The sequence below is a fragment of the Podarcis erhardii genome (genome assembly GCF_964252035.2).
Source record: "Podarcis erhardii genome assembly, chromosome: 2".
NCBI classification, from domain to species: Eukaryota; Metazoa; Chordata; class Lepidosauria; order Squamata; family Lacertidae; genus Podarcis; species Podarcis erhardii.
This window is the reverse complement of record NC_138498.1, coordinates 73012744-73027413: the sequence shown is the minus strand read 5'-3', so window position 1 is coordinate 73027413 and position 14670 is coordinate 73012744. Positions and strand designations below refer to the sequence as shown.

General features: G+C 44.5%; 1 protein-coding gene across 2 annotated transcripts; it reads left to right on the top strand.

The window, feature by feature from the left end:
- Positions 1-2841: 2841 nt before the first annotated feature.
- HYAL1 (hyaluronidase 1) lies at positions 2842-11705 on the top strand. Of its 2 annotated transcripts, none has more exons than XM_081851339.1 (4): positions 2842-3193; positions 5137-6633; positions 8979-9068; positions 10130-11705. In XM_081851339.1, the coding sequence occupies exons 2-4, from the start codon at positions 5710-5712 to the stop codon at positions 10442-10444; spliced, it is 1329 nt and encodes a 442-aa protein (XP_081707465.1). In that variant the 5' UTR covers positions 2842-3193; positions 5137-5709; the 3' UTR covers positions 10445-11705. The 2 variants fall into 2 exon arrangements, with proteins under 2 accessions (XP_081707465.1, XP_081707464.1); XM_081851338.1 differs by having other exon boundaries at positions 3184-3293.
- The last annotated feature ends 2965 nt before the right edge of the window (positions 11706-14670 follow it).

Here is a 14670-nt window from a genome sequence, read left to right as displayed (position 1 = left end):
TGGGGTGGGGTGGTAGAATAAATGCATATTCATTTATCATTTGCTGCAAAGTTACACTGATGTTGTGTGGATACGTTTTCCCCACTGAATTCTGTTATGATTGCTCAGTCCCTTCTATTTCTGCAGTTGTGCCACAGACACATGTACTGCAAGCCCAAATGGATCAGATGAAAATGCTGTGACCCTTTACATAAAAATACAGTGGTACCTCGGGTTAAGTACTTAATTCGTTCCGGAGGTCTGTTCTTAACCTGAAGCACCACTTTAGCTAATGGGGCCTCCTGCTGCTGCTGCGCTGCCGGAGCCCGATTTCTGTTCTCATCCTGAAGCAAAGTTCTTAACCCGAGGTACTATTTCTGGGTTAGTGGAGTCTGTAACCTGAAGCATATGTAACCTGAAGCGTATGTAACCCAAGGTACCACTGTACTGGATGTTTGAAATGCCCAACTAGCCCACCCCACAACTCATCAGAGACTAAGGACTGTGCATGGAAACTGCCATCATGCTGCCAGGGAATGTTGGTAACAGAGCAGCACACAGACGTTGGTACTCAGGTGGCTGCAGCTGGGACTTAGGCCAAAAGGAAATCAAACAGCTTATTGCTTGCTTCACTTTAGCCTGGGGCCTGAGGTGGCTGGGGGGGACCAGGCTCCTATCCCAATTTTTGTCCAAATGATTTTTCAATCCCGCCCATCGCACAAGGCGGAACAGATAGTATCCGTGCGATGCGGTGATCCTGGAATATAAAAGGACAGGAAGTGACATACGTGGGGGTTGTTGCTGTGCATCTAGCGCCTGAAAGTGCTGACATCCTCACAGCTGCAAGAGGTACCTTTGAAGTCACACTCCAAGCAGTGCCAGTCCATTCCAGTGCCCTGCAAGGAGAGTGATGATCAGGTGCCCTGAGCAACCTATAGTTCCCAGGACTTTTGCCCAAATCTTCCTGAGAAGAAGGGTAGCTTGTTCTGGGCACCAGGGGGTTGTGATTTCCCCCACAGAACTACAGTTCCCAGACCAGGATGCTTTGGGGAAGCTATCTTTCTCTATTGTATAACTTGTGTCGCATTTTACTGGGGTGAGTAGTTGTTTACAGGACTGCTTCATCTTCCAGTTAGGATGGCATATTCTAATTTAAACTGACATGTTTTAGGGAGCTGGACAAAAGAAAGAAAGAAATCCACTTTGCAAGACTGAATTAGTTCTGGTAATTGAGGTCAGCTCTTCACAGCATAACTGAGCCAACTGGACAATAATTAGCTGGATTGAATCAGTTGTTCCACTTTGCTAATAATTAGAAGCTGATGCTGAGAAACAGGCAGTGTCTAAAAGCAGGGGTGGCGATCTCAGTGGCCTCCAACTCTCATCCACGCCACCCAATATGGTAAATGGTCAGGGGTGATGGGCAACTGGAGTCCAAAATATTTGGAGGGTGCCAGGCTGAGGAAGGTTGAATTAGAGTGTGGTTACTACGTTTAGTTGGTTGGACAGTGTTCTCGAAGCTACAAACATGAGTTTGACCAAACTGCAGTGGAAGACAGAAGTGCCTGGCGTGCTCTGGTCCATGGGGTCACGAAGAGTCGGACACGACTAAACAACTAAACAACAACTACGTTTAGTGTTCAAAAACTCTTGTCTTTCTTTTGGGAACACTCTTTTAAACGATTATGGCAAAGTGGCTCTGAGCATATGCAGAGTGCCTTTCAATTGTGCACAGAACAACCCTTTTGTTTAAAAACTGCAAGAGACTGTGCCTAAATTATTGCTTTGATAGCCCAGATGAAATTGGTGGATTGTAGCGACAGGGAACGCTCTGTATATGTCAAAAGGTGCTGTACTGCATTTATTTTGTGTAATTGAAGGCTGAGTCCAGCTGCTGAAATATTTCCAGGGCAAAGTCTGCCTCAAATTAAGCCTCCAGTGGCAGGAAAGACCATCTCAAAGCTTAGACTCAAGTTGCTACTTCTCCTTCATCCCACCCGCCAGGGCTCTTGTAACATTAGAAAGAGGAAAAGAACAGGTGCCGCTTTCCCCCAACTCCCGTCATTTATCACACTGCAAGAGGAAGCTGTGCCTGTTGAACTCCTGTCTATCATACAGCTTTTAAGGGTAGAACAGAAGTTTCTCGGGGATTAGAAAATATATATAGTTAACCCTAGGTGTGTGAACTGAAGTCAGTCTAATATTTGTGGCTTCAAATACAGCACAGTACCCATCAGGTCACTCTCCCCATTGATTGCCTGCGTCTTTTATCACTTTTAAAATGCTGCCTCTTTGAATTGCCCACTTTCGATTGCTCTGCCTCATCAAGGCTCCCGTCGAGCAGCTATCGGTGCAGGTGAGAGATCTGAACGGGAAAGTCATTGGCTTGCCTTTGTGAAATTTAAAATTCTAGTAATTTCTAGGTTTGCATCGCCCGTCCTGGAAAGGGAAGAGTTAAGCCTCCACGATCCACAGCTGCACAGCCCGGGCTTTTGCCTCCAGAAGCTGCAGAGCTTAATTGTTTCCTTTCGCCGAAACCCCTTCCGCCCCCTCCTCGGAGCCCAAGCAAGCGGGACAGGCTGCATAATAGAAACCAGACTCCGAAGGAAAGAGGGATTTGTTCCCCCGCCTGGCGCCTCGCCCTCCCGGGTTGCAGGCGTGGGATCGCTGCTGCCCTCTGCCGATCAGCGCCCCCCACATGGCCCGACCTCCAAAACAGCGCGCCCGGGAGAGAAACAGAGAACGATTTCCCTCTCGACCCTCTTCCTGGAAAACAGAAACGGGCGGCGCGGAAGCCTCGTACGGCAATATAACTTTACACGTGTACAGTGGTTGCGTCGGAATTCTGAATCCTTCACTTTCGCGGTGAAGGCGGCAGAGCTCCGGTCTCCATGGGGGTGCAGCATAATAGCCGGATCTGCCTGCTAGATTTACAACAAGGGCATCACGAGAAACGCTTCGAGCAACACCCCCGCCCTACCCCGGATCTCCCACCCTTTCTTCCTCATCCACCCCGCCTGTCCCCGCCAACTTTCCTTTCCCCTCCCGCAAAAACGCGCCTTTAAATCCCACCCATGAACGTGTATGAAGCTGGCGAGCACCCACGCGCCCCCTCCGTCCTGTATTGGAAGTGACGTCCCCGCTCTCCATCCCCATTGGCCGAAAGTTTGGGAAAGGGGCGGGGTTGGGGAATATTCCGCTTCCCCAGGAGCCGGTAAGTCTCTCTTTTTTTAATGTGCGGTATTTTTTCCTCGCACGTTTCCTGGCCATTAATTCCCATCCCCTCTTCTTCGCGGGAGCCGACAGCCTTCACGGTAATGAAACACTCCCACCCAAAATTTCTGGCCGGTTGCTCCAAGCGTCTGCCAATGAATTCGGAATTCTCAAGACCTCTTGTCCTGCACTGCATGAAACAATGTGTTGTTTCATAATTCAAGAGGGGAATGGTTAAGCAATCATTTTTAAAAATCTGCTTTAATTATTATTTTTTTAATTTCAAAAACCGCATTTTTAATTCTGGCTTCAGTCACCAGTTTCTCCAGCTAACAAGGGTGGGAAAGAATTCTGATGAAACTTGGAAATAACTGTCTGTCTGATTACACAGTTCAGGGCTAGATTACTCATGGTACTTAGATCTTAAGAGTTATACAACATCAATGAGTTTCCATTCCCCAGCCTTTATTCTCTGTCAAAGTTTACATTTGAGCCTTGTTGCTGAAAGCCTGAAATACTTTGCAAAGCCCCCCTGCCTATCTATGAATAAAAATAAGGAAATTGCTGATGCATCACTTTGATCTAATTGGCATCTAAATTAGATTCCTTAAGCTCAGAATTGGAGTGCATAGAAAAAGGCCACCATAGCATCTGTCTGCAGTGATATGGGCAGGGAGTGTCAATGCTTAGCTTGATTACATCTCATAAAGTTCCACAAGACTCTCATTTTTGCTGCAGCTCTTCCAGAATTTATTACTCTACAAATGTTTCATCGTCATGATCGCCAGGACCAACAGTTCGTAGACTATCTCCCTGCTCTTATGCCTGTGAGTGTCTTCATATTGTAGTGGTATTGTCCTGGGAGCTTCTTTTCTTCCTACATGGTGGTCAGTGATTGCTAATGACTGGCAGGCTCAAATGATCTCACATGACTTGGTCTTGCTATAGTGAACGGGATTAAGTGCTTGAACAGCTTCCTAAGTACCAAGGAGGGAAAATGCTTTCAAAGAATGGCAGCTAGGGGTGCAATATTAGGATGAAATACATTCTTAACTATCCACGCCTACATACCTATTCTTTCTCAGTCACCTGTACTTACTTTTCCTGTCAGTGCTGTACTTTATGCAAACAAGTAGCAAGATGTCCACCAAGCATCTGTAGAAAATGATGTGATTTTCCGCCCCCCCCCCATGTTTATTTCAGATTGCTGTTTGAAGCGGGTGGGTGGCTTTCAGAACTGTTTGATTTGTAGAGTCTGAGGCAACATTATTGACTCTTACAATGCAACTAATGGCTCAAAGCTCCTCTACAGAGCTGACTGTATTTTTAGGCAGAGAGAGCTGATTGCCTCAATAGACACATGCAAAGAAGAGAGGCCAATGGCGGCAGCTCTATAGCCCTTTCTCTTATGCCCTCTGGCTGTGCCCTTCCACTGGGGGAGAGAGTTACCTATGCCAGGCATGTCTAAAGTCTACAAAGTCTAATCCAGCCCCTGTGGCAGTTTAGGAATCAAATCCTTAAAAAAGCTCAACAACTTTGGTCGGCCTTCACGCATGTTCACTTCATCAGATCTGGCCCTCTTTGAAAAAAGTTTGGGCACCCCTGACCTATGCCATGTGGCTTGTTTTGCATCCCTGTAATTATGTTGATGTCACCAGGTGTGCTGGAGGAAGCTCTCCTGTTGCTGATACTGAAACAAGACCACCATCGCTCGCTCCATACATTTAAAGCACTCTCATGCCACTTCAAACATTAATGGTTTCCCACAAAAGATCCTGGAAACTGTAATTTGTTAAGGGTGCTGAGAAAGTAATACCTTTCAGGGCTGCTGTAAGGATTTCTGAGGTAATGTTTTGTTGAAATGCACTGAACACTTGAAATGTGCTACATCAGTACCATTATTTGATCCCTGTTTTGCCTTGATGCTTCCCTTTTTCACCATAGGAGATTTGACCTGCATTCAGAGGGTCCTGTCTATTTGCACACATCCAGCCTCCTCATTGTGAGGGCCGCCTCTGTAGAATGACCCTGCAATGATCCAGAAGAGGAGGAACGTGATTCTGCTTGAGGATGGAAACAGAGACATTAGCCAAACCTGCTAACCAAAGAACTGGCAGTCCAAGGGATAAGGATCCCTTTGCCCACCCTGCCAACACTATCAAAATGTTTGTCAAAGTCACTGGATAAGCAAAGACCAAAGGTCAGCCCCAGCAACATTTCCATTGTAGGGCTCTGACGTGTATTTTCTGCTTGGTTTGCTTCTGGAAGAATCTGGAAACAGAGGAGGAAAATTATGAAGACCAACAAGCTGTCCTCTGTTATAACTTCTTCCTCTTGAGAGATGGGGTAAGAAGAGCAAACTGCTGACTCTGATAACTTCTCTCCCTGCTGACTCTCTGCTGAGGTTACTTCCCCATTTGCTGGAAGGGACATTATTCTGCCAGAAGCAGGTGGTGCTGAAAAGGAGGTGAAAGCCTAGAGCAATTTCCAAAGGTATCTTAGGAAATCAGCTTCAAAATGGCAGTTATTACAGCATACTTGACACTGTGGGTCTGCTTGCTGGATGTTTTCTCAGTGGCTTGGAGCCGTCGAATGGCTGGTGGAGGCCCTGTAATACTGGATCACCCATTCATCACTGTCTGGAATGCTCCCAGTCAAGAATGTGAAGAGAAATACAGAGTATCCCTTGACTTGGGGATTTTTGATGTGGTTGCCAACCAGAATGAATCATTCACAGGGAGCGACATTACCCTTTTCTACAGCAACAGGTTAGGATATTATCCATACTACACTGAGAACGGCACAGCAGTCAATGGGGGCACCCCCCAAAACGCCAGCCTCAATAGTCATCTTTGGAAGACTTGGCAAGATATTGAAAAAACAATTTCGGAGGCAGGTTTCAAAGGTCTGGCGGTCATGGACTGGGAGAGCTGGCGTCCCTTGTGGGTTCGCAACTGGGACTCCATGCAGATCTACCAGAATAAATCCATAGAGCTGGTGAAGGAGCAGCACCCCAACTGGCCTGCTGATAAGGTGGCTAGGGAAGCTAAGCGAGAATTCGAGCAAATGAGTCGGGCGTTCATGAAGCTGACTTTGGCGCTTGGCCGAAGCCTGAGGCCGGAGGGTTTCTGGGGCTTCTATGGGTTCCCTGACTGCTATAACAATGGATACAAAAGCACCGATTACACCGGAGAATGTCCAGAGATTGAGAAGCAGAGGAATGACGAATTGCAGTGGCTGTGGAACCAAAGCCGAGCTCTCTATCCCAGTATTTATCTTCCCAAAGAGCTCAGATTCCTCAACAAGACTCTTGAGTTTGTCCGTCATCGAGTCCAAGAGGCATTCAGGATAGTGAACCAGACGGGGAATGGAAGCATCCCAGTCTTGCCTTATGCTTCCATTGAATATCAGTTCACACAGACACAGAGCTTCCTGTCACAGGTAAGCTTTCCCAGATGTCCCAATGCAGAATACTGTACGACCAATCTTTGCCAATAAGTACTTAACCTGAAAACACAACATGGAAGTGGGAGATTCTTCTCTGTCGGGATGCTTGGAGAATCTTGGCTTCAGTGTGTGCAGTTGCCATTAAGAATCTGCTACAGTGATTTCCCAGGGAATGAGCGGTAGCCATGTCAAATATTTCTAATATTAATATTAATATTCTAATATTTTATTTTGAGAAAAACACTTACCCCAACATGTAGATGTTCATAACATTTCTCCTGGTTAAGCAAAAAAGCTGTTGTTGTTCTCCCTTTTGCAACTGTTTCTGGTATATGTCACACTTTTATTTTTGGTCAGAAATATTGTGAAGGCTCTTGTTTTTCAATAAGCCAATGTTGAAAATTCTTGTGTTTTCGAATGTTGTTATGTATTTTAATTTTCCCCCATTTTATAAGTAAATATTATGAAAGAAAAATATCAAACTATTCCTATTTCAGATTTCTTTTAAGAAAATCGGGTTTTTTAAAAAAAATATATAAATGTTGATGTTGTGTCAGTAATGAAAATGTACTGCAAAACCTCAGACTAGCACAGTCCCTGCTCAGCAGACTTCAGTTTGTCAGTAATGGGCAGAACTAATGAGAAAATAAGCCTTGATTTGGGGTGTAGGGAGGTGGGGTGAGGATGTTTTGGAAGGAAGGCTGTAGAGGAGTTAGCTAGTGAGAGGCATGGAACAAGTGAATCTATGGGAGCCCAGGAAAGACTTTGCAGAGGGAAGCTATTTAAAGGAAGAGATGAAACACTGCAATGGTGACACAACAGAGGGGGAGAGGTTCTTCCATATATTTAGTAGGGAGTAGCAGGGAAATGAGCCAGAGCTTCATTTCGGATCAGGCTTTTTCAAGACACCATTGCTCCCCCTCCCACTGCTTCTTCTACCCTTTTCTCACCTTGTGCCCCTTTCATAGGGAAGATTTGGGGTGGGTGGTGACTGCAAAACCCAGGCTCCTCTCACGCTATTTCCACATAGCGAGCATCTCCTTGCAAGCAAGCTCTGAAAAACACTTTTGCTCCCCCACCCCATGCCTGCACAGAACAAAGTCAGTGTGAAAACAGGCCAGTATAAATATCGTATACTAAGAAATATTCATGTAATTAAGAACATATGATTCCCTCTTCCTGCTGAGCATACTAAGCATATTGCTGTACAGTGCTTCTTGTATTTAAATTTCCTGATCTGTACTTCCAATTTTGTAAACTGCTTTGAGGTTTTTTAAAAAAATAATCAAGAGGTGTTTACATTTATTAAATAAATAATAATAAATAACATATTCCAAGAGATTAAACCAGTGGCAAATATAGGTTTTTGTTGAATCCTGCATTTTGTTGTTCCGATAAGAGACGAACAAACTTCCCTTCTCAAGGAATTGCCTATCCAATTAACTCAATGTGCCAGTGGATGGCTCTGTCATGTTGTGAGCCTGGCCGCTGTTAGCAAAGTAATCACCATCTCTAAATCATTTTCTAGTACACTATACTTTACATATCCAAATAATTTTACTACAGGATCTTTAGAGAGAGGGATCGTTTTAGCTGAGGCTTTCTGAATTTGCTGAAATGGAGAGAGGACCAGAGAGTGATGAGCAGCAGGATTTGTAGCAGCGAAGGCAGGATATGACCAGAGCATGGATGAGAGGAGGAATCAGGTGGTTTCTAAGAATGTTGAAGAGGAAGGAGCATCAACACTGGGTGATGACTTGACTGTGGAGGAATTTGAAGATGACTAAGAAAAGCATTGCATGCCTGGGAGACAGGGGCCTGTAATAATAATGCTGGCATGTCCACGAGGAAGTGTCAGATCAGAAAGATATCTTGAGACAAGTGATCTGATAGAATCAGATGGATTTGAAGGTCATCCACACAAAGGTCAATTAACAAAGGAGCCACTGAGGAGAAGGAGTTAGATCTCAAAAAAAAAAAAAGGTTTATTTTTTAAACACTTTGTTAAAGGCAGCAGGCTAAATGTTTAATCACTGATCATTTCCTGATTCCTTTCCTAATACATAATCCTAAGTATGGCCAAGAATCCCAGAGTGTTGCTGGGGTGTTGCTGCTGTCTAAAGGAGGGGTGGGGAACATGTGGCTCAACTATAACTCCCCATCGCCCCTGGCCATTGCCATGTTGGCCAGGGCTAATGGGAGCTAGAGTTCAAGAAGTCACTGTTTCCTCACCTCTGGTTTTAATGGACCAAGAAGGACCCAATAATGGGCATGCAAATCCAGATGTCAGAGAAGAGACAACTGGTGAACTCACTGTTTTTGCTCTGCTTGTTCTGCAGGAGGACCTGGTCCACACCATTGGTGAGAGTGCTTCTCAAGGTGCTGCTGGGGTCATCTTGTGGGGGAGCACAAAGGACAGTAACTCTGAGGTGAGTGATGCAGAGGAGCAGGATTGGGAGTGGGAGCCAGTGTGGTTCAGTGGTTGGAGTGTAGGGAGCCTGTCGAGTCCCAGGTTCAGATCCTCATTCAGCCATGGAAGTTACTGGGGGGTCTTGGAGTCAGTCACAGTAACTTGGCCCAACTTACCCTGCAGGGTTCTTGTGAGAATAAATTGGGGGAGGGTGGAAGAACTTTATGTGTTACCTTGGGCTCCTTGAGGGAAAAAAATGAGGCCAAATAAGTGAAGCAGTCAGGGGACAGCAGCAGGATCCTGTAGCTATGGAGCAGAGTTTTGTTTTGTTTTCTTACAACCAAGCAGTACATAAATTTCTCTCTGCTTTTGTACATCAACCTGTGAGTTACGGTAGCAGCCTTGTGATTGTGAATAAATCTGTGACTATGAGGTGCTCAGATTTGCAAGTCCCTTAAGAGAGAGGTGAAGCATCCTTATTTTTTGACTTGCTTTTCTCCTCCTTTACCAAATGATGGGAAGTACCAGTTTATGGTACAAGTCTATGTTGAAGGGGACAGTCCTGAATGTGCCCTGGAACCTTATTGCCTCTTTGCAAAACTTTTTATATTTACAAATGTATAGGTTGAAGGAGAACCTCTGGGGTAGGATGCCGTTATTAGCTTGGATGGGGTTAGTGGTAGTCCTTTTGCATCATCAAGTCAGCTAACCAGCCAGGCTTATTTATTTATATTTATAAAAGTCTACACTGCCATAGCACAAAATATCAGGGTGGTATACAAGGTTAAAAACATAAGACACCGTTAAAAAAATGAAAATTAAGGTCATGAAGGCGAATGCCTAATTTTGTTAGTGCTGTGATTAGGTGTGTGTTGATGTTGGTCTCGCTTTGTGAGTAGCTCACGGGGGACTGAAGATGGGGCTTGGAGATCAGGCAGTGGCAGGAGGAATCCTCCCATTTATGCTCTTAAAGGTTTGGTCCTACAACATCAAGGATGTGTTGAAGGAACTTGGCTGTTGCCCACTTGGAATGGGAAAATGCTAACTTTCTTCCCCTGGACTTGGTTTTGCCCCTTTCAGGAAGCCTGCCTCGATGTGAAGAAGTACGTGGACACTGTCCTTGGTCCGTACATTGTAAACGTGACCAGCAGCACCAGGCTGTGTAGCCAGATTTTGTGTTCAAAGAATGGCCGCTGTGTGCGGCAGGACGGGCACCTCGATGCTTTTCTGCACCTCACTCCTGCCAGCTTCTCTATTCAGAGGCATTCGGAAGAGCCACACTTTGTTGTCAGGGGTCAGATGTCAGCGAAGGAGCAAGTCCAGATGGCCAAAGAATTCGCATGCCAATGTTACAGCGGCTGGGAAGGCTCGCAGTGTGAGAAAAAGTCTACTTAAGAGAGAGAGGCACCTTATCTGTTTGCACAGGCACTTACCGTATTTTTCGCTCCATAAGATGCACCTGACCATAAGACGCACCTAGTTTTTAGAGGAGGAAAACACGGAGAAAAATATTCTGAATCAAATGTTGTACTAAACTATTTAAAGCAGCAAAGCGGGCAGCTCCTGTCCGCTTTGCTGCTTTAAAGCGAGCCTCAGAGGAGGGAAGGAAGGAGAGCCATGGATCCTCTGCTCACAAATGCAGCAGGATCCCGCCGCCGTCCATAGGCATTCACTCCCCTTACTTTTTAGGAGGAAAAAAGTGTGTCTTATGGAGCGAAAAATATGGTAATTGGCAAGGAAAGCTGCAGGAAAGGCACATTGCACCAGCCTGTACTCCTTAGGGATATAAAAATCTCTTCTCTCTCTCTCTTCCCTCACCACTACACACTTATGAAAGGATCTCCACATGTACCTTCTGGTCAACATGTGCTTATACATACTTTCCCCAGAAGCACATACTTGGCTTTCTCCTGAAATATGCAATCTACTCAGAAGTAGACTGAGAGAGGGAATGCTTTTCAGGCATGGCTGCACTATAGCACACCGCCTGTCCTTATAAAAAACTAACCATGTGCATGCATATCAATAGACCAGTGTGCATGTGTTTAAATCAAACTGTTAAATGCCTATTAGATACATTGCTGGCCTGCCATTGCAATATTTCACAACACTCTGTCCTATCTCACATATGACTTTTGCCCTCCTGGCTGTCTTCAGGAGTAGACTTTATGTTTCAAGCAGGAGATCTGAAATTATTCTCAGATTTGTTAGTTATTAGGACTGTGGAGAAAGGCCCTGATTTGCCCCACCATTTCTCTAAGCCAGTTTGTCAAGTATCTCCTGCCAATTCTCTTCAGTTTTAAGGAGGGCACCTAAGACGCCTACCTGAGAGACTACAGCGGCCTCAACATTGGCCCCCTTGGTCAGCAGTTGTCAGAAGTCACTCCCTCAAGAAGACAAGGGAGAGAGAACCTTTAAGAAAGCTTAGCTGCCTCTGTGTTCTCTCCCACCATCCAGGATTCAGACTGGACTTTATGCAAAGCTGATCATCTTTGTTGTCTACTCATAAATAAATTAGAATCATATTGTAATGGCTAGGCTAGGATTAGTCTAGTTTTAGAGCCACAGTGTCCTGGTTTATTTTGTATTCTGTTTTGACCACCTGCCTGCTTTTCCTTTACCTTTCATAAAGATTTAATAAAGTTTCCTAAGCTGACCACTGAAGTGTGTGTTATTCCCAGCCTCAGAGTTTTAGAATCCCCACTTGTTTTATATTGGCATCCGACTTTCTCAGGAGACCATGAAGGAGTGGAGGTGGCAGGTTATTTTGTCTACCTAGGTTCCACCGTAACCATGTGCCTAGAGATGCTTGGAATTTATGCTACTGAAAGTTTAAGGTCAGAGTATAAGAGACCAGCATGCTCTTCCGAGATCTGGGAAGGGCTCAGGGAGTGTGGGCTGTCTTTACACTCTGAGTAACTGACAAGGGAACTGTCTGGGACATGCACAGTGCCCTTGGTCTCAGAGTTCTTGGGTTTGAGGAAGTTAGGGGTGGTCTGCCAGGGAAACAATCAAGTTACTTTGAGCTTGGACCAGGATAAGGCAGCTGGAAGCTAGTCCTGATTTCCCTAGCAGTTTGTGAACCAAGGAATGCCAGGTGCAGTGGCTCGGGACCTTTTGAAAAGCAATTGCTTTGGTGCATCCCAGGTCATCACCCATTTGGGCTGCAAGAGTAAGTGGGAGGCTGGTGGTGGCAGGCAGCTACCAGAGAATAAGACCCAATGGCAACACAGCAAGGCTGTTGTGTTGCAGTTGAATAAGGACAATCTTCCTCAAGCTGGTCTCTCCAGATGTTTTAGATTCATGGGCTGGCTGGGGATGATGGGAGTTGTAGTTCAAAACATCTAGGGGGCATCAGGTTGGGGAAGGCCGAATTAGGACAGCAGATTGAATGTGGTATCCCAGCATATAGTTTTTGGTGTATGATCCTGCTTCTGGGGGTTTTGGGTAGTAATTCTTAGGCCATTAGTCAGAAGAAGCCACTCTTCATGCTTCCCTGCATGTAGAGGTAGAGGCTGGATCCCTGCTATAATTTTTATGCTACTCGGTTTATTGGCAAGAACCAAAAATCATTGCAAAGTTTTTAAATCAATAAAAATCAGCTGTGTTTAAAAAAAAAAAAGTGGTATACTACATGTCTAAACTACTGTCCGTGTTTGCATTATCTGTTAGAACCTGTTGCACATAAATACATCTGCAAATGGGCACTTCTGTTCCATGTTGCACCTTCTTCACCCCTCCCAACACTTTTTGGATACTAGGGCCACATTCACCCTTGGCCAACCTTCCACAGGCCACATACCAGTGGTGAGTGTGGCCACTTTTGCATGCGTGCACCCACAAGACACACCCGCAGCCTCCCCTCCTTAGCTAATCCATGCAGATCAGCTGAGAGGAGGGGTAATGGTCCCCTCTCTGCTCATCAAAAGATCTAATTACCTGGGAAGGAGCAACCTGCACCCCCGTCAAGGTTATGCTCTTGGTTTTCCCCATCCCAGTGTTGTGTTTATTTTTCCTGCTACACCTAAAATCAGTATGGTCATGGAGGGGAAGTCAGAAACATTTGCTTGTAGAAGCAGATCACGCCCCCAAACTAGGATTAGCCACTCTTGCATTACTTATATGGGCAGCCCATTCTCAAATGACTTGTGATGGGAAAGCTCCTGGAAGTGTTTGTTCTCCTGAAAATGCACTTCTTGTACAAAGTCAAGTACCAGGCCTTCATTAATGGAGGTAGAGTGACAGCAGGCCCCTCCCTGCTGTGTCCTACTGTGGAAGTGCAAATTCTTCTGAAATTCTCCTGAAATCCTGGAGATCTGAGTAAAAGCATGCCTGTCTACACTACCCCTGGGAACCAATGACAGCAGGTCTTTCCATCCTTCTTAAGAACTGAGTCTGGGAAAGGACATATAATAAACTAACCTACCTACTGTCTATCACATAAAAACATATGCTAATATGAGTACTTCCAGTATGTAGCTGAAAAACAATGCAATGCTGTAAATGTCTGCTCCCTTGAGTTAAGTGGGGCTTACTACCAGGTGAGTTTGCATAGGATTGAAGCCTGTATCATGAAGGAAAACAGAAATGGTGGTCGGCCAATTGGTGCCAAAGAAGGATAGGACTTTCTTTATGTATGCTACAGCAGCAGCAAGAATACTTATTGCAAAGCATTGGAAGACACAAGATCTACCCACCTTGGAAGAATGGCAGATGCAAGTAATGGACTACATGGAAATGGCAGAAATGACCGGCAGAATACGAGATCAAGGAGAAGAGCGGGTGGAAGAAGATTGGAAGAAGTTTAAAACCTATTTACAAAAACACTGTAAAATTTTTGAATGCTGATGACATTGAAATGAAATGAAGGGGTTCTAGTAAATAAGGGAAATAAGAGTATGAAAGAAAGGATAGATATTGGATGAAAATCGGGAAAGTATAATACGTGAGGGAAATTATTTAAGGATAAAACTAATAAGAATGAATTTGCTAATCAATTTTAAAGTGGAATACAAGAAAGGGAGGTAGGTGGAAGTCAGGAAATTAAGTTTATGAATAATAAGAATTTGAAAAGAGGTTTTTTTTCCTCTCTTTTTGTTAATTTTTAAATTTTTTTTCTTTTTGCTTCTGTTATATATTTTCTTCTTTGCTGTGTTTTAACTGTTTGTATTTGTTGGTGTTTTGATGTCTGTTGTATGTTTGATATGTATTGTTTTTCTTTTGTATTGTTTTTCTCTTGTAAAACTTAATAAAATATTATATATATATAAAAAAAGAAAACAGAAATGGTGCTTCAGGTAATGTTCTTCACATCCTGCCAGGGTTTTCTTATTCTGTAAGAAAAACTAAAAACTAAGTAATAATATTTATGTTGTACCTAATTTTACTAACGTATGCTTACTAAATCTATTAAGTCTATGCTAAATTGAACAGATGCCTCTTCCAAGCAAAACAAGGGTTTCAAATGGTCTCTCCAACTGCATGGCGGACAGTCGAATTTCTTCTCTTCTGCGGATTCCACGCGCACAATATGCATTAATCTCCCCTTCACGACGTACGCGCGTCTTCCGAATGCACACATGCTTCTAGACGCGTGGTTGAAAAAGCCAAGACGCGATGGG

Bases quoted from the DNA above. Each gene is read 5' to 3' on its own strand.
- HYAL1 (XM_081851339.1), top strand. From the start codon at position 5,710: ATGGCAGTTATTACAGCATACTTGACACTGTGGGTCTGCTTGCTGGAT. The intron at 6,634-8,978 runs GTAAGCTTTCCC...CTTGTTCTGCAG, and splicing joins CACAGAGCTTCCTGTCACAG to GAGGACCTGGTCCACACCAT. The intron at 9,069-10,129 runs GTGAGTGATGCA...TGCCCCTTTCAG, and splicing joins CAAAGGACAGTAACTCTGAG to GAAGCCTGCCTCGATGTGAA.